Below are 24,453 nucleotides of genomic sequence, written 5' to 3' on the forward strand. Positions count from 1 at the left end.
TAATTTGGATACGAGACACTTCAAATGACAATAACTTAGTCTTGTATTTATTTTTAAATTACGAATCAATTGCATACCAGCCGTAAAGTAAATGCGAAAGTAAACAAACCGTCTCAAAACAAACTGGATTGAATGTTGCCAGGGTTTCCACCGAAACAGAGTCTCATACCGGTGTATGGAAAATCTCTCACGAAGGCCGGGCCTGGCGTACTTCAACAGTCGTAGACGAGATAACCTCCTCGTCATGACCGAAATATTCGCCTGTCACAGTACATGGAAAATCCTCAGTTGTTCCCTTCCAATCTCCAGATCCCTGTATTTCATAGAGCAGTCTCATCTGCTGTAATGTGGCATCTCTCTCCCATCTTCTGGCTCTCAGTATCCCTCGGCCTAACCACTTCTGGATCCAGGCCATTAGGAATTCAAGAATGAAGGAAAGTACTATGATATACAATCCAAGACCGAATAGCAATCCGAGACCGAGTATGGAAAAGTTCAAAGTCCCTTGTGTTTCCTTCGTTCTCTGATTGTAACACATATTCTTGTAAGCAGTAGCCCATCCAGAGTCCGCAGATGGGTCATCCCACGGTTCTGTAATGTTGACTGCTGTAGGCACCGAAGAGCCAGCTGCATACTCCATCATATGGTACTGTAGGTTCGCAAGTGTGGTGTTGAATAGAGCGCTCATCTCAATCTCCCACTGGTTCGATGGCAGTGGTAGGCCAGTGATACCCGCTACCTTTTCTTGGGCTCGAAGAAAGCTTTGTGTTTGAGTCCATATCGTATGGTAGAACAGACTCGATTCCCAGAGCACAAGCCTGAGCCGTTGGGCAGTGACAATTTGCGCGACATTCAACGCCAATGAGTCTTTCATGGCACTTTCGACAAAGCGTTGGCGATCTAGCAATGGGGTACATTTGTCGTTGTTAGGATTGCATAACTGGTGTTGATCAATGCAAGCGATCGGGCTCACCCAGCGATCGGGCAAATAGCCGAACGCACCTTGAGCATTCATTGGTATTGAAGCAGCAAATACCGGATCATCGTTGGGCTTGAGATGGACAACGGAATTGGGCGCGATGAGCATCAATGTCAGGTCTGTATCTGGTACCAGTAGCTCATCTACAGGTTGCCAGACACTGTTATAAGGATAGAAAAATGTCCAGGTTGAGTACCCGATGTTGATATTCCGCCCGAACGTGTTGTAAATGTGTGTGTGATTAATCGTACCGTTGAGGTTTCTGCCATAGAGGTATCTGATCAACACGTTGTCTTGCCAGCCCAAAGAATCTGCCTCTGAGCCATTTATGTATTGGGTAAAGCCGTCGCCAGTATTCAGAGGAGAACAAACTGTTTCCCTCTTGTACTTCAGCCTATTCTTTGGTGGGTTGTTGAGTCCCAAATCATAGTGCGTGTCAATCATTCCGCTCTCCATCTTGAGAGAAGGCGTGTCAAGGCAGACCTTTCCTCCGAATGGGCAGTCGACTGATGAAGAAGCCCATTCTAGTTTTCTGGTGGGCAGAGTATTGCACATGGGAGAAGACGTGTTGCTGTAGCATTCCTTGGAATACAAAGCGGCTCTCTGATTGTCAAAGGTTGCCTTTTGATACTCCTCACTCGGAATCTGGAAGCCGCAGCTCGGACTACGTAGAAGCCGATACGTAGATGCCGAGTCCGATATCTGTGAAGAGAAGACTGCTAGAATGGCGAACCCCACAGAGTAGATAATGCAAAACAACGCCAGAGGGAGTGTCCTGGAGAAGGAAGATGTAGCGATTCCTCGCCAGTGCCAAGCCTGTTGGAGAAACAACCATGCAGCTGCTGGCGCGGACTTGACGTTCCGGAGAATGACCTGCCGCTGATAGTAAAGTCCATCATGCTTTCCACCAGCGGCAGCCAACTGGTGAGTGGTAAAAGCAATGATGAGCCAAAGTCTAATTGCAACGACTGTGACGAATGCTGCGATAAAAGCGAGGAGAAGACTGGCATCTCTCGATGAAAGAGTGAGGGTTGCTCCCAGAACTCGACCTCGTGACCAATCGGTCCAAGAACCAGTATAAATCTCAAAAGACATGATCAAATCACTGTGTTTCTCTTGTAAGAGAAGATTGTACAATTGTGTAATTCCCAAATTATTTACGGATCCTTTGGAGGACTATAAATAAGTCGAGAAGAGATGTCTGCGGAGACGCAGAGGACGTGTGTTTGCAGACTGTTTGAGCCCTGTGAGCCTCGCGCCGAGTTAAATCGCGACAATAAATTCCCTTACATAACAAGACTGGAGTCGGTGCAACATAATTGGGTTGGCGTTGGAAGCTGAAAGAGGTGTGCGCCATGTTCTGTAACTATCGGTCTTGGCATATTGTTGGTCATTGTGCACTGGCTATTTTACTTCTGCGAACACCTCCAATCCATCGTGCAGTTTGCCGAAAACGCCTTGATGCCAAGATATAACCTGCTGCCACTCGTCCTCCGGAAAAGTTACATGCATCATCCGGAGCCACGCGCCAACAATGATGTCCGCGTAGGTAACTTGTGACCCAAGCAGGAAGGGTCCGCTGTTGTCCCTTGTAAAGAGCACTGCCAGGTCACCCAACATGTTCTTGAGAGACTCTAGTAACTTGACTCGCCCTTCATCACTAAGCGCAAAGTCGTCCCATCCCGAAACTCCGGCCCGTCGCACAAACTCGGCCTTGGTCTGCTCTTCTGTAGCGGGGTGGAACGGCATGCCCTGAACCCCAAGCTGAAGATGAGCAGTGAATGCAGCGTCAATGTTCATGTTGAACTTTGCATAGTCGGGAAACTCCTTGTTGCTGCAATCAGACAAAGGTATGAGGATATAAGGCTGCTCGTAGTCGAAGTCAAGCTTTTGAGCTGGGAACAAATCACCCCCGCCCGGATAGGTTTTGTTGAGGTATAGCGCAATGTCAAATGAGTCCCCCAACACGGCACCAGTGGTAGGGTCTTGCATGATGGGCAAAGTATAAAAGTCTTTACCGTCAGCAAATTTGCGTCCTGCTGGCACATTGAGGCCGATGCGCGTTTTTGCTATGTCGGTCATAGCTACCCATGTTGTTGTGTATGGAACGCCCTTGAAGTTGAGTGCAAGCCTGCTTTTCCAAGGGTTTGGGGCGTGAGCATTCTTCTCCACAGGGGGACGAGGGGAAATGTCATAAAAGATGATATTTTCTGAGTCCATGATGGATTGCGAATGTCAAAGATGGATGTTGAGGAGAAATGATGTTTTGTAGAGAGAGGTACACGTTGTGTAAAATGAGCCTGTGTCAGACGCGGAGCCACAGAAGACTGTTAGTGTACGTGTACTGACGGAAAGAACAAAATAACTCGAACACTTTACATACTGCTTGACCAGTTTATTGTCTCTGTATTTTGTGCTTCCCCTCTCGCTCCGAAAATCCATACTTGACCCAATTAGGGTAGCTCGGCTGTGGTTGTTATGACTTGGCAGTGGATAATTTAGAAACCCATATGATGAAGCACACTTGTACTCTAGACCGACAGATGTCTGCATTACTAAAGAGATATCTTGACAGCCTTAGGTTTGAGAAGTACATGCAATCTCGAATAAGAACAATCACTTGTTCGCTGCCCCTGATAAGCCAAGATGGAAAAGACTGCCGCCTGCCAAGAGCCCTACCAGAGTCTTCGAGACTATGAGATCCACAGTCAATTGGATATCAGCTTTGATTCGTGTTCTCGTGTTAACTCACCGCAATGCAGGGACCATGCGTTGATCATGGCCCTGTTAGCCGCTTCAGGGTACGAGAAGTCTTAGCCGTTGGATGCATAAGAGACGAAATTAGTAGATCAATTCATGCCACTTAGATCATGTTTTTTAGACTATTTATTTTTGTACCCTATGACTGAGGAGGTCTAGATGAAAGGCTATTGCTTCTAATTGTACGTCTTGGCGCATAGTATAAAAATTGACTCTTCAGACTCTTCCCTCCTAATCCAACTTTTCTTTCCAATACCTTGAATTCAAGATCTTTTTCACAATGGAAACCGAATTCCCTCTGAGTCGTTATAGGGCTGGCGGCGGCCATCCAAGTGGCCAGCGCAATGGCATCGAAGAGACTCTCGAGGAGTCATTCCTAAGCCACTATGCCCAGCTATTCAACAAATACGCCGGAGCTGATGGGAAGTGGCGTCGTGACCAGATTGGCCTTTTCATGCACCACGTTCAAGCTGAAAACCCAAATGGTCTGGCTGCCTACCTAACCGACAACGAAGAACTGAACCTACATGAACTGATCAAGTATCTCACATCACCATGCGGCAACATCCTAGAGATGGCAGTTCCTCAAGACTTATCCTGGCCACTGAACAACTACTTCATCAGCTCAAGTCACAACACTTATCTCACCGGCAACCAGCTTTCCAGCGACTCAAGCGCCGAAGCATACAAGGATGCGCTACTACGAGGCTGTCGATGCATCGAGATTGATGTCTGGGACGGCGAAGAGAAGTGGAAACCCGGCTTTGAGAATGAAGAACAAAATGACGACGGAAACAACCGCGAAGTCGGCGCTGAACAACAGAAAATTGGATTGAGGCAGCGAACATTCATCAAGTTTGGCCGATGGGCAATGAACAAGTTCGATCCCGTCGATCCAGATGGCAAAACATTTGATGACAGACTCGAAGACTGTATACATGCAGAGCCACGAGTCCTTCACGGTTTCACAATGACCAAGGAGGTTTCCTTCCGCGATGTCTGCGAAACTGTCCGAGAATACGCATTCACCACATCTGAACTGCCACTCATCGTCAGCCTGGAAGTACACTGCAGTCCGCTGCAACAAAACACAATGGTGGACATTATGAAGGAAACGTGGAGTGATTATCTTCTCGACGAACCCGAGTGCGACCCTGCCCACTTACCTTCCCCTCATGAACTGAGAAAGAAGATTCTCATCAAGGTCAAATATGTCCCGGAGGACAAGACTGAAAGTGACGCATCTGATGACGGGAGTCTACTCGAGGTTGTCACAGAAGGAAACGAGAAGAAGACAAAGAAGGTCAAGGCACCCAAGATCACCTCACGTCTAAGCCGCCTGGGAATCCACACACGCGGAATCAGCTTCAAGTCGCTCGATGAACCGGAGGCTACCATGCCAAACCACATCTTTTCACTTTCGGAGGATGCAGCATCAGCAATCCAGAGACGACTGCCCAAAGCTCTATTCTCCCACAACAGACGCTACCTGATGCGTACCTATCCACACGGTATGCGCGTTGATTCGTCCAATTACGACCCTGTTCTCTTCTGGCGAGCTGGTGTGCAGGTAGTTGCTCTTAACTGGCAATCCTGGGATGTGGGCATGATCCTCAATGAGGGCATGTTCATGGGATCGGATGGCTATATTCTGAAGCCGAAGGGATACTGTCATGAGAGCGCTTCAAACGACGATGATGTCTCAATCCCTAGCAAGACATTGGAGAGACTGGCCATCACAGTGGTAGCAGCTCAAAACCTACCACTGTTGAAAAGTACCGACGACCCGGCCAAATTTATTCCTTACGTCAAAATTGGTTTCCACACGGAGCCAAATGCCTTCTCGGCTATGACAGACGAGGATCAGAGCCCGGAGAAGATGAAGCAGGTTGGCTACAGTGGACAGACATGTAAGAGCAAGGGAACAAGCCCAAGCTTCAACGAGGAAACCATCGAATTTCTTAATGTTCAGGGCGTTGTCCCTGAGCTATCCTTCCTCTCATTCCGAGTCATGAATGATGTTCCTGGCCTAGATGTTATGGCTGCATGGGCGTGTGTGCGTCTAGATCGACTTAGACTTGGGTATCGGTTCCTTAGACTACTTGATAAGGATGGCATGCCTAGCAAAGGCATCCTTTTGGTGAAGGTGACGATGAGGGAGGGTTCGACATCCTAGAATCATCTACCGACTTTGGCATTAGTCATATATTATTATCTATAATTCTCCCCTCGTTGAATAAATACATGTTCATTGCGTCAAACATCTTTGCATCATTCAGACTAATATCATTATCATATTGCATGCGAAACACAAGACTGCGATTTGTAAGTACAGTAAGGGTTGGCACTGAATGCAATGTGGCAGGCTCAATCTTATGAACATAAATATGAGATGTTGCACACGCCATACTACGATCAACTAACTATATACAGACAAGGAGTCGTTTCGAAATACTGAGACGAATGATAATGATAAAAATAAGCCCTGCTAGTGACATGCAACCAGCATAGTAGGCAGCCGGCCTAAAAGTTGAAACATCCTCATCACCACTGCTTCCCGCCAGTGAATAGATACCGGAGGCTATCGGAGTTCCCTAACATAGTCAGAATGAGTTTTTATAAACTTCAAAGATTTGAACTTACGAAAAAGAAGCCACAGAACCAGGTGGTCCAAACAATGGGCAGGATACCAAGTGTATTCTCAGGACCCATTGTTGCACCTAGCATCGGTGGTACAAGACTAAAGAAGGCGCCACACCCAATGCCATTGAAGATGAGAAATACTGAGAAAATTCCAACACTAGAAGCAAGAGGCCAGACAACCAATGAACTAAGGCCAATGAAGAGAAGGCAAACGATCAGACTATTGAGTGGTCCAAGAAGATGGTCAGCGGTGTAGCCACCCAAAACTCTGCCAACAGTCGAAGCGAGGTTCCAGGCTGCAAGTATAACAATGGCAATCTGGTTAGAGTAACCCATCGACCTCGAAAAGATCGGGATGAAGTATGGTGGGATGAATAGTGGAAAACATGACATGGCTGTTCCTCCAATGATGAGAAGGAACCGAGGTTCTTTGACGCGATACCTACAGAAGGTGTCAGTTACTAGTCTCTGATTTAGAGATGGGTGTTGGGAACTCACCATTGTAACTTTAATCCCGCGTTTACGGATCCCGTAGGTTGTTGGATGAAATAGGATGCTGGTATACAAACTCCCCAAAGCATAAAGGCAAGAATGCGGAACGTCCATGCCACATCCAGTTGCTTCACAAGAAGGTTGGTTGCTATGCTCATGATAGCGGCACCAAGACTTCCTCCTCCAAACACGATACCCATGGCCAGGCCTCGGTGTCTCTTGAACCATCGCAAAGGGGCGGTAGAGCAAGCCTGTGCTTATGTGAGTATGGATTTCAAAACAGCAAGGACTAAGTGAGCTTACAAAAATGGATAGACCGCCGCCAATCCCAAACATCACGCCATGAAAAACGAAAAGGGCCCCAACATGCTTTGTTGTCCAACTCGCAAGGAACTCGCCCAATCCCATCAACAACCCACCAGCAAAGGCTGTCTTTTGATAGCCAAGCTTACGGACTGCCATGCCAGAGAGAATGCTAAGTGAGATCATGAACGATGTTGCCAACGATCCGACAAACGTCAGGGTTGTCAGACTAGTTCCAGTCACCTCGACAAGTCTAACTTGCATAATTCCCCAGGAGTAAATAACGCCTAGGTAGACGAATAGAGAGCAAGCTGCTGCTACCACTGCGATCCATCCTTTGGGATCATCAAACTCAAATGGAGGCGGTGTCGCAGTCGGTGATTGACAGCCAAGCTGGGAGTGGTCGGTGTCATCGCCCTTCTCATTGTCGGACGAGCTTGATGGGTCGGAGCAGTTGACGACCGGATTTGCGATTTGAGTAGCCATTCTGCAGTATCGGCATCGATGTTGATGAACAGTGTCCTAAGTCCTGATGAGATATATCTTCATGAAACAAACAATTTTACTGAGAACGTTCGAGAAATACTTGGGTTAAATATCTGCCTAACATCTGCCATCGGATTAGAGAACTACATAACCGACGGCAAAGCCGACGCCCTTGACAAAGAATCCCAGTTCAGTGGATCATGGAGCACGATAATGTTCGTCATGGGAATGTCGAAACTAAGCAATGACCCGGTATAAGTCGGCTCGTCGGGCTTCGGTTGAAAATTCATCATTCCCGAGTTCCGACGAGTTCCATCGGTTTTCGGTTCTCAGCTCTTATAAATGAACCTTGGGGCTTTGACAAGATGAAGTAGAAATTTTCAAGCAAGAAGACAACTTATCATCAGATCAACATACTAAACGTTTTTTCCTTATATTCGTTTCATATCTTTCAATCATGGCGCCCTCAACAATTGCGGACTTCAATGATGTTCCCTGTCACCAACCCTCCACACCAATCAAGCCTATCCACCGTGAAGGCGCTTTGATGCACAGATCCCTTGTGCAACATCCCTATATGGTCGAGTCTGCACAAGGTATTGAGCTGAAGTTGTCCAGCGGTCAAACAATCATCGATGCCTGTGGCGGTGCAGCGGTAGCGTTGATAGGTCACGGACGGGAAGAAGTTATTCAAGCCATTACCGACCAAGCCCGCAAAGTCAGCTACGTTCATACACAGTCTTACACTACTGCACCTGCAGAAGAGCTTGCCGATGTTCTTTTGCAAGGCAACCCCTATGGCCTGGAAAAGGCTTTCTTCGTCGGGAGTGGTAGCGAGGCTGTCGAGTCGGCACTCAAACTTGCTCGTCAGTACCATTACGAAAAGGGTGATCTGGAGAAAGTGCATATTGTCTCCAGGCGCCAATGTTATCACGGAAACACTATGGCCACTATGTCTATCTCTACAAACATAGCGCGACGGGCTCCCTACCATGGCTTCCTTTACCCCAACGTCTCCCATGTCTCGCCTGCCTTTGCCTATCATTACAAAGACGGCTCCGAAAGCGAAGATCAGTTTACTGCTAGATTACTTGTCGAGCTCGAGGAAGAGTTTCTGCGAGTAGGACCCCAAAATGTCGCTGCATTTATCGCCGAGACAGTAGTTGGCGCAACATCTGGTTGCGTTGCTGCTCCTGCAGGCTACTTCAAAGGCGTCAGAGCGCTGTGCGATAAGTATGACATCCTCATGATTCTCGACGAGATTATGTGCGGTATTGGACGCACAGGTACTTTTTTCGCATTCGAGCAAGAAGGGGTAGTGCCCGATATCACGACGGTTGCTAAGGGCCTCGGGGGTGGTTACGCTGCCATTGCTGGTGTTCTCATCCACAAACGAGTAGTCGACGTTCTGAGACAAGGATCAGCCGCTTTCAACCATGGTCACACATATCAGGCGCATCCTATCTCATGTGCCGCTGCATTAGCTGTGCAAAAGATTATCCGACGCGATAACCTTGTTGAGCGTTGTGCTGAAATGGGGTTCGTTCTTGAGAGAATGCTCAGAGAAGACCTAAGTGGGTGCAGGTCAGTCGGGGATATCAGAGGTCGGGGCTTATTCTGGGGAGTTGAGTTTGTGAAGGATCGGCAATCAAAACAGCCATTTGACGCTGCAGCCAAGTTCGGCTTGCTGGTGCAACAACTTGCCTTCGAGAAGGGTGTTGCTCTGTACCCAGGTGGTGCAACTATCGATGGCGTCAAGGGTGACCACATTCTGCTTGCGCCTCCATTTACAGTAACAGAGGGTCAGTTGAGGACCATATCTCAAACGTTGAAACAGGCAGTGGAGGCGGCGGAAAGAACAGTCTTCTTGGATTAACGTCGATGCACAAGGATATCACATTTTAGACAGCTTCAGAATTTATAAATAGATCAGTTCGAACCATCAAATATTATGAAACAAAACTAGCTATGATTAGGTTATATTATGTATCATTTCTTGTATCGAAATATCAACACCCAGAGTGAATCTAATCTTCTATCTGATCGTGTAAACCATTGCCTTGTCCGTCAAACTGTCTCAAATCGTATACCGAAAAAAGGTTGCGTTGTCACCCTTCTCCCTCTCGGCATGCTTCTCTGCTTCAGTATATAAACTGGGGTCCTTGTGCATCGTATCCCTTCGAGCGTTCTCGCGACGCAAGTAAATGCTCATGAAGATACACAATATCAGTGCCATGATTTGGAGTCCAAGGAGCGTACCAAAACCTGGGAAATATCTTGGAGCATCCTTCGCCAGGAACAGATACGCTGCAATCACGCCACCAATATTGCCGCAGCTCACATTCATCGCAATACCGACACCACGCTTGAGCGATCCCCCGATGTTGTTGCTATTCCAGGCAATGCCCTGTGGAACACATGGGAATGTGCCTGAAGCGAGCAGGAAACAGCCGAAGTATCTGACACCCGGGTGCTCAACAGCCATAAGAAGAATCAGTCCAAGCGCACTAGTGGAAAGTCAGTAGGTAATAATGAGAAGGACTTCAAGAATACTTACGACATGGAAATGAAGATAATCATGAAGATCCCTCTCTGCTGTATCTTATCAGCCCACCATCCAGCTCCAACACAAATAACACAAGCCACAAGATAAGGAGGAGTGCTCATGAGTTGAGCGGTCGTGCTGGAATAACCCAAATCGCGAATGATGGTAGGAAGAAACAGAGAATATGCATAGACTGCAGTAAATGTACCAGCCGCAATAAACATATGCACCCAAATCTTCCAGTCGCGAAAAGCATCCCGCGCGTATCTCATCTCAAACTCCTCTGCCAATCCTGATCGATCGAGCTGCAGGCGCTCTTGGATGTGCTTTCGCTCTTCTTCAGTTATAAATTTCGCTCGATCGGGGTAATCAGACATAAGCTTGAATGATACAAGTGCTATAAGGATGACTTATCAACATTATACATTACAGAGCAATTAATTAGGACACTTACCGACTACGACTGTAAGAAGACCTTCGATGATGAAGATCCACTGCCAGCCAGCTAGTCCCGCCTCACCACGCAGCTCCATGATGCCACGCGCGAGGAAACCCCCAAACACACCCGCGGCAGTGGCGGCCGAAAAGAATATGGCCATGCGAAAGCCGCATTCGTGGCGACGATACCACATGGTAATACTGTGGCTGTAAGTATCATGTAGGATCAAAAGACCAAGAACACATACTAGTAGGCGATGCCTGGGAAAAGGCCACCCTCGGTCAGACCGAGAAAACCTCGAGCAACCATCAAACCAGGATAGCTCTGGACAATACCCATTAATGTACAACATATACCCCAAGCGACCATCATCGAAGGGATCCAAATCCAAGGTCTGAACCTCTTCATGGCCATGTTTGAAGGGATTTCTGCGATGATGTAGAAAGGGAAGAATATGACCAATGCATGATTGTACATAAGGCCAGTCATTCCCAGGTCTAGCTCGAGGGTATCGAGACGAGCATTACCAATGTTGGTTCGGTCGAGGAAGGACAGGAGGTAGAGGATAGAGACAAATGGGATAATGGACCAATCAATCTTGCGTATCAGTCTGTTGGTATCGGCTTCACTCCAGCCAGCACCCTCGACAGACTGAACCTTGTCGACATGCTCAGCCATGTTGACACTTGCTTTGTCATTGTCCGGGGAAGCCTCCATCGTGGTGGCCATGGTGAGGTGAGTTGCAGGAGAGACGAATGTAATGAGCAGTTTGCGAAAACACGTCAGAGCGTCGGCACAAGGACTTCGTTCCTAAAGTAAGTTTTGGGCCTATTTTATAGTGTGATCAAGCAGAGTTCTACACGTAGCTATGGTTGTACTACAGCTACCAACTTGGCTAGGTCTACAAGGGATCAACCCTGTTTCCATGAGTCGCTGACTCGTGCATGTCCAGAGACTGACTAGCATTCTGGAGTAGTCTGGGAAAACAAGGATCTTGATTCGATGTCGAAATTTACTTTTGTTTTAACAGTTAAGCTTAACTAGACTTGCATCTTCCCCGCGAACTACTATCTAAAGCGAGTATGTAGCCACGGCCCGAATCCGGTCCGAGGGCCGAAGACATAGCAGTGCCTGATATTGGCGCAGCAATGCGTGACTAAAAGGTCGTTGCACAAATGCCGAGGACCCATCCACGACACATGCAGTGCTTGCCTATCATTTCTTATTATAGTAAGTATAAATCAGTGCGTCACACTCTTAGTTAGCACTAGTAACCAGTCCTCGGGGCATCAGAAACATTGGCCACTATGAGCATAAGAGATAAAATTATGAGTGTAGCTTATGACATTTAGACTATGCTTTTTAGACTACCTACTCATTTCTCTACCCTAAGGGTTAGGAGGCTAACCTTTCTGCTACCTACTCACCAGTATTCCGCGTGCAGAATCAGCAGTTAGCGTCAGAGTTTTCTTACTCTTGGAGGCGAAAGGCAAGTGGATGGAAGATGTTGCGAAGATGTTGCGAAGCTGAGTTCTACAGAAAAGGGCTTTAGATAGACTTTCACACTAATTTTTACCACGGTAGTAACACCTATTGTTTGTGTTTGTAGTTTATATGTAAACCGAAAAGGCGGTCCAATTTATATATATCGCCGAGGCCCGCGACACCTTAATGCATTCGCTTTTATCTCTCAACACATCACCAACCCGCATATACCACACCTTCATAAGCCTGAAGTAGCACCCCTTCCTTACTAAATTCATTTTTGTTCTTTCCAATCAACTTCTTACCCCATAAGCCATTTTTCACCTCGACCTTCTGTTCCTTATCCGAGAAGTTCAGCAGAACAAGCGCTGACCTCCCATCAAAACCAGTCATGGTGTATGCAAAGATATCTTCGCTATCCTCATAGTCAGGTAGGTTGGTGAATAGTCCGTAGACAAATACATCCTTTTCCTTTTCTCGAAGTTCAAGAACCTGTCTCCAGAAAGCCAGCACACTGTCGCTGTCATTCTCCTGCTGCGCAACATTCCACTCCTCGAAGTCGTCGTTCACGCGCATCCAAGGCTTTTCGCCCTCAGAGAAACCGGCGTTCTTGTCGGCAGTCCACTGCATTGGTAGTCTTCCATTGTCACGCGCCTTGAGTCTCATCTCCCTCATGATATCAGACATGTCAGCGCCTGGGCCTCTTTTTTCCAGCTGGCTCTTGTAATAATTGAGTCCTTCGACATCAATGTAGTCCTCAATCTTCCATGATTCTGGAACATTGGCCATGCCGATCTCTTGTCCTTGAAGAAGAAATAATGTTCCGCTCAAGGTGCTAAGATAGATGGCCAACATCTTGGCTGCCTCCTTGCGAAACTGGGGCAGATCCGACCCATATCGTGACAAAGAACGACCTGAATCGTGGTTGTCCATATAGATCGTGTTCCAGCCATCGAACTTGGGCATAGCTCCTTGCCAGCGGCTAGTGATTGTCTTGAGTTTTGACAGGCGAAAGTCATCTCTTTCGTACTTGTGGTTGGCACCGAAATCCATGTCGACGATGTCTCCGGTGAACAACATGTTCAGTTCATGGCGTTCCTTGGCCACGTAGCTGGCGACACTGGCCTCGTCCTTCGTGAAGCCGAGTTCTCCAACAGTCATGCAGTCGTATTTGTCAATGACTTCCTCCCGTATTTCTCGGATGTAGTCGTGCATACGGGGTCCGCTGGCAAAGTACTTGTCTCCTGGCTGGAACTCTGAGTCAGGCCGTGTGATGGGCGCGTCAGGAAGGTCAGGGTGCTTGGACATGAGGTTCATGGAGTCAATGCGGAAGCCATCAGCGCCCTTGTCGAGCCAGAACTTCATGTCGGCATATGTTGCTTGACGCATGTCTTCGTTGGCCCAGTTCAAGTCGGGCTGTTCAGGTAGAAATAGTGACAAGTAGTATTGACCCGTGGGTTCGTCGTATGTCCAAGCACTGCCGCCGAAGATGGACGACCAGTTGTTGGGAGGTTTGCGGTTGCCATCAGCGTCGAACTGGGGATCACGCCAGAAATACCAATCCCTCTTTGGGGACGTTTTTGATGATCGTGACTCACGGAACCACTCATGCTCGTGGCTGGTGTGATTGACCACGAGATCTAGTAGTATCTTGATGTCTCGCTCATGGCATCCCTTGATGAGAGCCTCGACGTCTTGAATGGAACCATAAGGGCGATGGATGTCGCGATAGTCTGAAATATCGTAACCCATATCATGTTGAGGACTCTTAAAGATTGGTGACAGCCATATAGCAGTGGCTCCGACTGAGCGGATGTAGTCAAGCTTTGAGATGATGCCAGGCAGGTCGCCCAGCCCATCAGCATTTGAGTCGAGGAAGCTTGCTGGATAGATTTGGTAGACAACTGCTTCTTTCCACCATTGTCGGTCTGGAGGGCTGTTGTCTAACATGATGACTTGTATGAAAATGAGGAGTAGTTTGATGGTAAGGGATGAGTTGTGCTGGTCACACTGCAAGCCTCTTTTTGTGTTTCTTATACCCTTCGCCGGTCCGACAAGTGCTTATGGCGGTTGCAGATGCGGGGGAATCGATCTAAGATCTAGTCTAGCCCATATTAATCCCGGGAATATTAATTACGGAGTTCGGCCGGCTGGATTTCTGAAGGGTGAATTATTATTCGTCAATGGTTATTCGATATTGTCATAATAGCACGATACTTCAATCAGCATTGTCATTGAAGGTATTTTGACTTAGAGGTACAGAATTCTAAGACGTAGGCTAATATGCCACAATTCCATTAGCTCGACTGTGAACAAGTTTGCAGTGGGAATAAAATGTCGTTTGAAGATTTGGTGTGAAGTTCTATGAAAAATCTTTAATGTTAAACGCTCCTACCTTGAACTCATCTATCAAGACAAATCGAAAGAATTAGAAGTTACACTAATCATTATGACTTTGTCTAATGACTGTACTGATTATTGATGATAAAATAATAATTTTGCAATACTTCAAGAAAAGCCAATATATTATCACTATAGCCTCTTGCGAAATCTTTATTACTCTTCTCATTATGAAATTTAGTATAGTTATTATATTAATCTTGAGTTTTGCATTTCTTTCTATATCTTAAATTAAATATAGTTCTTATTCCCATTGTGACTCTACATTAATTCCATTAGCCTTATCTTAATTTCTCATTTTTCATCAACATCTGAGTCTGGTAACTCTAACTAAAATGGGTACTTGAATGCCCTTGGCCACTCCAAAACTTCATCTCTCTCCTTGAGAGGCAATTCCAGATCATGGCCAACAAGTTGCAAGCTCTCAACAGTGTGTTTGAGCCGTGGCCTCTTGGTTGATGACGGCGGTGACAAGCAATCAACAGCCTCCCTCTTTGTTGAGTTTGTCAAGGGGATTGAGGACGGCGAGCCTCGTGCTCGCAGTAGCGCCATCGCCTTTTCATGTTGCTGAGTCTTGATGAACAAAGATAGTGTAGACAGACGAGCGGCTTACAATATGCTTATGGCCGTTGCAGATGCGACTTGTCGGCCGATATTGTAATCCAAGATCTAGCCCATCCAGTAGGTAACAGAAACTTGGTCTCCTAAGTCTTAGGGTATAAAAATAAGTAATCTAAGAAGCTTAGTCTAAGTAGCATAAGCTGCCCTAATAATTTTGTCTCTTATGCTGCTAGTGGCCATCTTCTGATCCAATATCTAGCCCACGTTAATCCCGGTCGAATATTGATTATGGAGTTCGGCCGGCTGGATTCATGAAGGGTGAATTATCATTCGTCAATGGCTATTGCCCCAGAGACGATCAATATCGGTCCGACAGTCACATTGAACTTGTCTTGGAAGGGTCACTTCATCAGAGATCTATCAACCAGTAGAAATTCAGCCATTCAGTCCTGGTCCCAGTTTTCTTTTATTCCATCTGACTCTTCGGTGGTGGTGGCATGGTCTCAGGGTATCAAAAATATTAGCCACTGGAAGCATAAGAGACGAAATTAATAGGTCAGCTTATGCCACTTAGACCAGGCTTCCTAGACTGCTTATTTTTGTACCCTAAGATTTAGGAGGCCAATTTTCTGCTACCCACTAGCATGATCACACGACTGAAGAGACACTGTCGGCTCCGACAGGGTGAATTCTCTACTCAGATCCCCATGGGGCTACGCATAGTACCAAAATCGATGACTATTTTCCGGGGAAGGATACTCAATTCTGTGTTTCTCCAATTGATATAAATCTTAAGATGAATCCCTTCAAATATATTTTCGCAAGCTTCATCTCCAACACCATCTCAACTTTGCCACATTCATCAATCATCACATCTTCTTTTGCAAAATGTCGACCAAGATTGAGGCTCTCGCTACTGTTTCTGACCATGTCGAAAAGGCAGCGGTCATTGATCCAGTCGGAGTTCAAAAAGCTATTGACGCCCAAGACCTCACCCCCAAGCAACAATACCAACGCCTCTGGACGAACCTCAAGAAGGACAAACGCTATGTCCTTTGGTCCCTCTACATCATGTCCCTTGTCTTTGGATGGGGGTATGATCAAGGTCTCTCAGGTGTAGCGATCGCCTTCCCCGAGTTTCGCAAGGTCTATGGCGAATACTACGAGGTCGGTGACCAATACGTCATCCCAGCCCTGTGGCAATCTCTCTGGAACGCAGCTAGCACCATCGGTCAGATCTTTGGAGCTTTCCTTGCTGGACAATTCGCAGATTGGGTTGGTCGGAAGGCTGTTCTCTGGACTGCTATCGCTTTGTCCTTGGCTGCTTCTTTCGCCCTTGTCTTTGCGCCTAGCCTGCCCGTTCTGTTCGTGTCCAAGCTCCTACTTGGCCTCTCCGTCGGCCTTTCGACTGTCACTCCTCCCCTTTATGTCACCGAGAACGCGCCAGCTGCTCTCCGAAGCTCCCTCAGCTCTCTCACCAACGTTATCATTGTCCTCGGATTCTTCCTCTCATCCATCACTGGTTGGGGCTCCTCCAAGATTCCAGGCGAGTGGAGCTTCAGACTTGCCTTTGTCATGACATTCCTCGTGCCAACGCTGTTTGCTATCGGTCTTCCCTTCCTGCCCGAATCCCCTATCTGGTACGTCAAGAAGGGCCGAGACGACGACGCGCGAAAGGCCATCATCAAGCTGTACGGTGACTCAATCGATGTGGAGGAGAGACTCAACTTCATCAAGTCCGAACTGGAAGTCGCCGCTGGCGAGGCCTCAATGGCGAAGCAGACCAGCTGGAGGGCCATCTTCTCTAAGGAGCATCGATCCAGAACTCTCGTTGCTGTTATGGGATTGCAATCACAGAACTTCTCTGGTGGTTACTTTGCGAGTAAGTTATTATATCCACACAAGTACCATGGCCAGACACTAACATGTACAGACACCTACCAGACCTACTACTTCGAGCTCATCGGTCAAGCCGATCCCTTCGGTCTCACTGCCATTTCTTCGACACTCCAATTCCTCTCCAACTGCTTTGCCGTCACCGTATCCGATGTCCTTCCTCGACGAAAATCTCTTGTTGGGGGTGGTGCACTCCTTTGCTGCTGGTCCATCATCATCGCTGGAGCCTCGATGGCTGGTACAGCCAACCATGCCGCCAATACTGCTCTTCTTACATTTATGATCACATGGTCGATGCTGTACACTGCTACTGTCGGTTGCTTCGGCTGGGCTGTCGCTCAGGAGACTGCTTCTCAGGCCACCCGTCCCAAGACCATTGCTTTCAGTCTTGTGTGCCAGCAGCTTACAGCCCTTATGCTGTCCTCTGTGTTCCCATACTTCATCAACCCCGATCAGCTGAACTGGGGCGGAAAGGTCATGTTCCTGTTCGTCGGAGCTGAGGTTTTCATTCTTGCTGCTTTGTTTTGGTTCCAGCCTGAGACCAAGAACAGGACATACCACGATATTGATTGCCTGTATGCCAGTGGTGTTCCTCCCAGAAAGTTCTCCGAGTTTGTGGTCAACAACGGCACTGTCGTTCAGAGGCCTCAAGCTTGAGAGTGACATTGGGGCTTGTTTTCAGAATCTACACATGTTGAGATTGGACAATGATAGTGGATGGAATACAAAATATCTAGCTTAGGAGTTTTTTTAAATTATTTTACAGTTTCAGAAATGTCATCAGACTACACAACCAACTTGAAGAGAGCTCAGCTCAATGTCCCATTTCCTTCTTATACCCAGTGAATGATCATGTGGATCAGTGGCGTTAGAGCTGCAGCACTAAGACGTTCTCATCCATATTGGCTGAATTTCGCGTCTCCGCATTATATAAAGGCAGTTCCCCACAAACCTCAAACCTTGTTTGACGCAATCTCAATCCTGTTTTATTCAACAATGTCTGCTCCATCAACTCCAAGTTCGTCTCAGAGGCCTTATAAAGTCCGACAAGCTTGCGATCCTTGCCATCGACGGAAAATACGATGCAATGGCAGTAATCCGTGTATTAATTGCCAAAACTCTGGGTTAGGCTGTACGTACTTGGCCGTACACAAAAAGACGGGACCTCAAGGCCCGCGAAAGGGTAGAAGGCCCAAAAGGCCTGGAGAGTCGATACTTCAGGTTTCGAGTCCTCTTCCAAGTCCAGCCGCAAATAATGAATTGGCCTTCTTACCAGTAGAAAGTCCAACCCTAATACTAAATACGGAGGACTTCTATCCATCACCACAAATTACTGCATCTGTTGTCCAATGGTGTTTGGATGCCTACTTTAAACACAAATACCCGCTCACGCCTATTCTGGACCGCCGACAACTTGAAGAAAATAGAACTTCAGCTGAGAATTACAGCTTGATCTCAGCCTGCTGCGCTATTATTGCACTGTCTCCAGAAATACTGCCACCATCGCCTGCACAGAATGATATCACCCTTCCATCTGCCGACTTTCTTATATCGGAGACTCTTCGCTCAAGGCGACATTGCAAGGCTGTGGAACACCCATCATTAATTCATGTTCACACTTCATTCTTCCTTTATGCCGCTTTCTTCTCTATGGACAAGGACAATCCGGCATGGTACTACCTGCAAGAGGCCATCACAATGCTACAGACCCTGCGACTGCACGAAGAAGTCACATATGATGATTTCCTTGACCCAATCATTTCTATCTATGCTCGACGAACTTTCTGGGTTCTGTTCATCACTGAGAGAGCATACGGGTTGCAAAGGAATCGCCCCATCCGATTACAGGAAACATTGGAGCTCCCAGCTATTGATCCCTTGTCACAAGACGCAGACATACTTCTTGGCTTCCACGATCTGATCTCCTTGTTTCGTCCTTTTGACTCTGACTTCATTACGAACTGGAATCAGATGACTCCCTCAACTCCAACTGATTCTGTTCGCCTGTCACATCTTCAAGGCCTTCTTAAATATTCCTTGCCGAATTTGTCAAACCACTCCCAGGTCCAACAAGCAGATCTCCTCATCTCACGCCAATGGCTTAAAACAGTGGTGTGGAAGCTTTGTGCTTCAAAACAAATATTATCCACAGCAAGCAGCAACAATGCCATGTCGCTCCATTATCCAGCCAGTATTGCGCGTGATATCGTTCTCATATCACAGCTAGTGCCGACTCAAGCTTTCGAAGCCAACGGTATCGGAATTCTGGAAAAAGTATTCGATGTGGGATGTTCCCTGGCAGACCTCATGTTATTAGTGCCGCCAGACTTCCAGGCTTCGGCTATGGATGTTGGTGCGATTGACACGCTGGTTGAGATGGTGAGAATAGTGGGATCGAGATTCGGAGGGAGTTATCGACATCTGAACATACTTGTGGACAAGGCCAGCGGGTGTTTTCTACGGAATATAGATAGAAGTTTGCCCTTGCCATCAAGTGATGATGGTGGAGAAGGGCAAGATGCATGGTCAACTACGTCTCCCTGAAAACACATGAAGGAGGCGACGATGAGACGAACAAAATTGACCAAACTTCAGCGATCCTGGTTGTAGAGGCGGTAATTTGATTGGATTTAACTAAAACTTATTGTAAAAGGAGTTGTGTGTAGAGTGACAAATTGCACACTTTAAGCCATCGGGTAACTAACGGCTGAGGATAACCTACCTGGCTATCTGGCAAACACTCTGTTTTCGAACTTTGCGTCTATAGATAAGATTCAAGGTGTATATCTACCTTCCAATATGAGCACTACACATTAGTTCTAGTCCTGATAATGATGAATAAAAAAAGGTGTGTAGATTAAACTTCGAAAACGAGCATGGTAAAAAAAATTCAGATGGGAGCGTAAAGTTGGAGCATGTCTATATACTTAAAAGAAAAGCGGACATATCACAAGATAAGCGCCCTTGTAGCTCAGTGGTAGAGCGTTGCACTTGTAATGCAAAGGTCCATTGTTCAATCCAGTGCGGGGGCAGCGTTGAATTCTTTTTTTTCGTCTTTTTTTTGTGGACATTGGAACCTCCCTTGTCTGGGGGTCAGCCTTAACTACGTACCATTGAGTCGCGCGAAACCACTTGGTCATTTTACACGACGAGCGCGAATGAAACCGCATGCCAGGAAGCTGTCATCCTGTTCTATTGTTATATGAGGAGGAAAATGAAATAGAGTATTGAACATTTTGAACAGTACTAGGAAAAGTTCTGTCATGAACAACCTACAGCGTGTTTAAAAGTGTTCAGCTGAGCTAACAGCACACAATATCCATCGTAATTGGAACTTAGAATGAGAAACATGAAGCTATTTATCAGTACCTTACTGGTCCAGAAGATTGTCAGACAGATGTCCATTGCGAGTTCAGGAAGAGGCTCTCTTCTATCGACCTTTTACCGCACATGCGGTATTCGATAACCTACAACCTACCCTAAAGTTGACACAGAGAAGCCGGATTGCCTCTCATTGTCAAGCGAGCTCCTCCAACGTCGGCGTGATGTGTCACAAGCCGAGTGTCAGAAATTTCATTTACGATATTGTAACAAGCTCCGTTTCTTTCGCTGATCGTCTACAGTATAATTCGTACACATCAATGCAACTTCAGTTTCTGCCCAGCTTCGTTGTGCTTTGACTCCTTGCGTCCAATTGCTTGCTAGTGGTTTCTCCTATTCGCAGATCTTCATTTAGAAGTCATACAAACCACCTCATATATGGTATATCTTATAGAATCGTATAGTCTAACAGGAGTAAGAAGTCGGTGTAACACAGTCTTGCCTCGAAATACGCCAATCCATCCACTTCTTTTGTATATCCGGCTGTAAATCCGTATATCCGGACATCCGGTGCATTTTATGCGTCATCACTCGCATAAACAACTAAAACGATGTGGCAACGCGCCACATTTAGCTCCTCTCTCGCGATGAGCCTGTGGGGTCGAGGACTGACGATGTCACGAAATTAGGTAGTGGTGCCCATATTGAAATGCCGATTGGTTCATCTCTAGTTTCTAGAAATCGCCAAGAACGCTTGAAGAAACAAATTATCGAAAGTTTTAATGGGCTCCTTTCAATAGCATAGTATATCCGGAGATCCGTCATCTTGATCTTGCCTAACATGGCACATATAAATACGCAGGCTAGAGTGCTTTTACCAGCACCAAGCTCTATCACAATACGAATTGTACCCAAGAAACAATGAGACATACTTCTGCCATCTTTGCCATTGGGGCTCTGGGAACCCAGGTCCAAGCTGCCACCACTAAGCTCTTGTCTGGTGCAACAATCATCGGCTGGGACGATTCCAAGAACGAGCCCAACATCATTCAAGATGGCCACCTACTGATCAGTGGTGATCGTATCAAGACTATTAGCACATCCGAGCCCTCAAATCTCCCAAACGACACAGAGAAGATCGACGTCACTGGCCAAATCATCACTCCCGGCTTCATCGATACCCATCGCCATGGCTGGCAAACTGCCTTCAAGACGATAGGTTCCAATACCACTCTTGCAGAGTACTTTGGTCGATATGGCGAGTTTGCAGCTGCCCCTCACTACACAGCTGATGATGTCTACTGGGGTCAACTCGCCGGACTTCTCGAGGCTTTGAACGCGGGCGTCACTACTTCACTTGACCACGCACACCACACTTGGTCCAACGAGACTGCCTACGCTGGTCTCAACGCTTCCATTGCTAGTGGTGCTCGAGTGTTCTGGTCGTATGCCTTCCATGATGTGCCAGCTCTAAACTACACTGTGCGCGACCAGATCCCAAACTTCATCGAGATTGCGGAAAGTGAGTCTTTCAAGGACAACAACGTCGAGCTTGGAATTTCCTACGACTCTTTTGGGCCCAACCCTCCAGACGTAGCTCAAGATGTTGCCCACCTGGCCAAGGATTACAATGTCTCTGTTGTCACGACACACGCCCTTGCTGGACCATTTGGCGTCAACAATCTCCCTGAAGATGTCCACGCCCTTGACCTTCTAAACACTTCCATCCCCGTTGTTTTCTCCCACGGTAGTTTCATGACAGCAACTGGTGCGAACCTACTTCGCCAGACAAACCAATATCTGTCTATCACACCCGAGTCCGAGATGCATTACGGTCACACTCACCCACACTCATATTATATCCAAGATCAAGCTGCTCTCGGAGTCGATACCCACTTTACCTTCTCCACCGATATTCTCACACAAGCGAGGATCTGGCTGCAGAGTGCGCGCTACTATTTCTTCGACAAGGTCCTCGACAACTTGGAGGTTCCCAACAAGAGCCCAATGAACGTTGGCCAGGCCTTTTATCTCGCCACCCGTGCTGGTGGCATGGCACTGCGACGTAAAGACCTCGGAATTATCGAGGAGGGAGCCAAGGCTGATCTAATCGTCTGGAACGCAGCGGACTCACCTGCTCTCTTAGGTTGGGTTGACCCTGTGGCAGCTGTTATGCTCCACGCTAGTGTTGCTGATGTCCTGCACGTCATGGTAGACGGCGAGTTCGTCAAGAAGGATGGAAAGTTGAGTGCATCTGACTACAAGGAAACAAAGAAGAGCTTCCTGAAGAGCGCAGCCAGAATCCAGAAGATTTACAAGGAGCTTGAGTATCCTGAGCTTGAAGGCGAGTTCAATGGTGGGGGCTTCTATTATGCTTCTCCAAGAATTGTCAGCACTGAGACTGGCCTTGTTGAAAAGAGTGATTAAGACCACCTCAGTTGTATTTACGAGAATTATGTATAAACGCATGAACATTTTAATTCAATACATGTACAATAGTATGTTTCCATAGCCTTACTGTCACATATACGCATAGTACCGGCTTTCACATAAAAATAATATTCACCATAACCAGTCTTTTCAATCAGGGTAATTATATCTCAAATTATAATAGACTTATTTCCTCCTGCTACCGAACGAGTAGTCTCTGCTGAGATCTCAATCTCATTATCGCAATGTGTTAATTGTCAACCCACCACAATTAATCGTTATACACCACAACGAACCGATAAGACAGCCTACTTTGCGCAGATCGTAGCAGTGACGGTAGTAGGACTAGGACATCCAAATACTTTCTTCATGCTCGGGCGGCTGTAGCAGTCAGCCTGTCCGGCGCGGCAATCAAACTGCTTGCAACCCGTGCCAGGGCTGAGGATGTTGTGCTTGTTGGCAAAGGGGTTTCCCCATTCACTGATCGGTTAGTAAAATGCAAATGACAGGACGATGAACAGACTTACGTGCTAAACTCGTCTGGAGAATATAATTAGTAAAAGCCTTGGTTAGGATATGAAGTGTGATGTACTTACAGTAGACATAGTTGGGCTTGGAGGTGGAAGAGTATCCGAAGAAGAGAGGCTTGGTAAGAGTTCTGCTGGTGGCAATCTTGACAGTCTGTATCATGCAAATTCGTGTCAGTTATTGTCAGTTGCAAGGGCCAGCAGGGGTGCCACTAACCGAGCCAGTTGAGCGCATGTTTTCAGCGAACTTCTGTCCTGGCTTGAGGGCGGTCAGAGCTCCAGGAGCAGCTCCATTGTAAGGGAAAGATTGAACATAGATCGTGGTAGGACAGTTGTTGATGACAACAGCCTGGTTGGCAGCAGTAGCGCTACTGACAAGAGCAGTGAAGGTGGCAAGGATGCTGAACTTCATGGTGACGAACGAAAGTGTAATGGTGATAAAGAGAGATGAGGAGGTAACGATAGTATTCTGTTGGTTGTGGTAAATACAAGGAACATAGTCACCATTTTATATGCGTCTCGAAGGCGCATGAGGCCAAGAAAGCGACCATAAATCAATACGAGCCCCTCCTCGTTCGTGGCGCAGGACTAACTCGGACACGAACAATTAACTCTTCGTATTTTGTAATAGATCAGCGAGCTGTCAGGATTATCAGACGATTGCTCGTTGCAGTGCCTAGTGCTAAGCTCAATGCGTCAATCGAGTCCACGTGCCGCCATGCATCGTGCCTTTTAGGCGGCAAATATAACCTTCCCGCCCCGTGCCGAAATACCGGCTAGGCACAAGCACTTCCTAATCCGGGTAGGAATAGCTTCTCAATACGACCTGGCAGTCTGCTAGATTGTAACTAGACATATGGGATTCCAAAATAATCACTCAGGCGACCCAAATGCAGTTCATCTCTGCCTCACATCATACATGAGCGATTGTCGTTTACAGCGTCCCGGTGCCTTTGCACGACATCAATGTGTATTAGTGCTGGAACAGGGCCTCCAACCACTCGAGCGCAGACAATCACATTAAGCTGAGCTTTGCATTCCATTGACAATTAACCTTCACTAAGTTATTAGTCGCTAGCTACTGGGCAGCAAAAATTTTTACCTCCTAAGTCTTAGGTTACAAAAATAAATAGCCTAAAGAGCATAGTCTAAGTAGCATAAGTTGACCTACTAATTTCGTCTCTTA

General features: G+C 46.9%; 11 protein-coding genes across 11 annotated transcripts; 5 read left to right on the plus strand and 6 right to left on the minus strand.

The window, feature by feature from the left end:
* Positions 1-187: 187 nt before the first annotated feature.
* On the minus strand, positions 188-2,074 carry FPSE_06590 (uncharacterized protein; the record flags this gene model as incomplete). Its single annotated transcript, XM_009259708.1, has 1 exon — positions 188-2,074. The coding sequence occupies one exon, from the start codon at positions 2,072-2,074 to the stop codon at positions 188-190; it is 1,887 nt and encodes a 628-aa protein (XP_009257983.1).
* Positions 2,075-2,383: 309 nt separating this feature from the next.
* On the minus strand, positions 2,384-3,199 carry FPSE_06589 (uncharacterized protein; the record flags this gene model as incomplete). Its single annotated transcript, XM_009259707.1, has 1 exon — positions 2,384-3,199. The coding sequence occupies one exon, from the start codon at positions 3,197-3,199 to the stop codon at positions 2,384-2,386; it is 816 nt and encodes a 271-aa protein (XP_009257982.1).
* Positions 3,200-4,019: 820 nt separating this feature from the next.
* FPSE_06588 (uncharacterized protein) lies at positions 4,020-5,915 on the plus strand (the record flags this gene model as incomplete). The annotated part of the gene is made up of 1 exon (XM_009259706.1): positions 4,020-5,915. The coding sequence occupies one exon, from the start codon at positions 4,020-4,022 to the stop codon at positions 5,913-5,915; it is 1,896 nt and encodes a 631-aa protein (XP_009257981.1).
* A 247-nt stretch (positions 5,916-6,162) lies between these two features.
* FPSE_06587 (uncharacterized protein) lies at positions 6,163-7,663 on the minus strand (the record flags this gene model as incomplete). The annotated part of the gene is made up of 4 exons (XM_009259705.1): positions 6,163-6,333; positions 6,383-6,824; positions 6,881-7,125; positions 7,178-7,663. 4 exons carry the CDS (start codon positions 7,661-7,663, stop codon positions 6,163-6,165), a joined length of 1,344 nt encoding a protein of 447 aa, XP_009257980.1.
* Positions 7,664-8,120: 457 nt separating this feature from the next.
* FPSE_06586 (uncharacterized protein) lies at positions 8,121-9,539 on the plus strand (the record flags this gene model as incomplete). Its single annotated transcript, XM_009259704.1, has 1 exon — positions 8,121-9,539. The coding sequence occupies one exon, from the start codon at positions 8,121-8,123 to the stop codon at positions 9,537-9,539; it is 1,419 nt and encodes a 472-aa protein (XP_009257979.1).
* Positions 9,540-9,740: 201 nt separating this feature from the next.
* FPSE_06585 (uncharacterized protein) lies at positions 9,741-11,376 on the minus strand (the record flags this gene model as incomplete). Its single annotated transcript, XM_009259703.1, has 4 exons — positions 9,741-10,170; positions 10,221-10,605; positions 10,663-10,847; positions 10,895-11,376. 4 exons carry the CDS (start codon positions 11,374-11,376, stop codon positions 9,741-9,743), a joined length of 1,482 nt encoding a protein of 493 aa, XP_009257978.1.
* A 969-nt stretch (positions 11,377-12,345) lies between these two features.
* Positions 12,346-14,082, minus strand: FPSE_06584 (uncharacterized protein; the record flags this gene model as incomplete). The annotated part of the gene is made up of 1 exon (XM_009259702.1): positions 12,346-14,082. The coding sequence occupies one exon, from the start codon at positions 14,080-14,082 to the stop codon at positions 12,346-12,348; it is 1,737 nt and encodes a 578-aa protein (XP_009257977.1).
* A 1,899-nt stretch (positions 14,083-15,981) lies between these two features.
* FPSE_06583 (uncharacterized protein) lies at positions 15,982-17,646 on the plus strand (the record flags this gene model as incomplete). Its single annotated transcript, XM_009259701.1, has 2 exons — positions 15,982-16,975; positions 17,027-17,646. The coding sequence occupies 2 exons, from the start codon at positions 15,982-15,984 to the stop codon at positions 17,644-17,646; spliced, it is 1,614 nt and encodes a 537-aa protein (XP_009257976.1).
* Positions 17,647-17,985: 339 nt separating this feature from the next.
* FPSE_06582 (uncharacterized protein) lies at positions 17,986-19,543 on the plus strand (the record flags this gene model as incomplete). Its single annotated transcript, XM_009259700.1, has 3 exons — positions 17,986-18,007; positions 18,479-19,368; positions 19,460-19,543. 3 exons carry the CDS (start codon positions 17,986-17,988, stop codon positions 19,541-19,543), a joined length of 996 nt encoding a protein of 331 aa, XP_009257975.1.
* A 1,688-nt stretch (positions 19,544-21,231) lies between these two features.
* On the plus strand, positions 21,232-22,737 carry FPSE_06581 (uncharacterized protein; the record flags this gene model as incomplete). The annotated part of the gene is made up of 1 exon (XM_009259699.1): positions 21,232-22,737. The coding sequence occupies one exon, from the start codon at positions 21,232-21,234 to the stop codon at positions 22,735-22,737; it is 1,506 nt and encodes a 501-aa protein (XP_009257974.1).
* Positions 22,738-23,048: 311 nt separating this feature from the next.
* On the minus strand, positions 23,049-23,679 carry FPSE_06580 (uncharacterized protein; the record flags this gene model as incomplete). The annotated part of the gene is made up of 4 exons (XM_009259698.1): positions 23,049-23,220; positions 23,268-23,280; positions 23,337-23,421; positions 23,485-23,679. 4 exons carry the CDS (start codon positions 23,677-23,679, stop codon positions 23,049-23,051), a joined length of 465 nt encoding a protein of 154 aa, XP_009257973.1.
* Between the last annotated feature and the right edge of the window lie 774 nt (positions 23,680-24,453).

This window comes from Fusarium pseudograminearum, chromosome 2 (genome assembly GCF_000303195.2).
Source record: "Fusarium pseudograminearum CS3096 chromosome 2, whole genome shotgun sequence".
Classification (NCBI taxonomy): domain Eukaryota; kingdom Fungi; phylum Ascomycota; class Sordariomycetes; order Hypocreales; family Nectriaceae; genus Fusarium; species Fusarium pseudograminearum.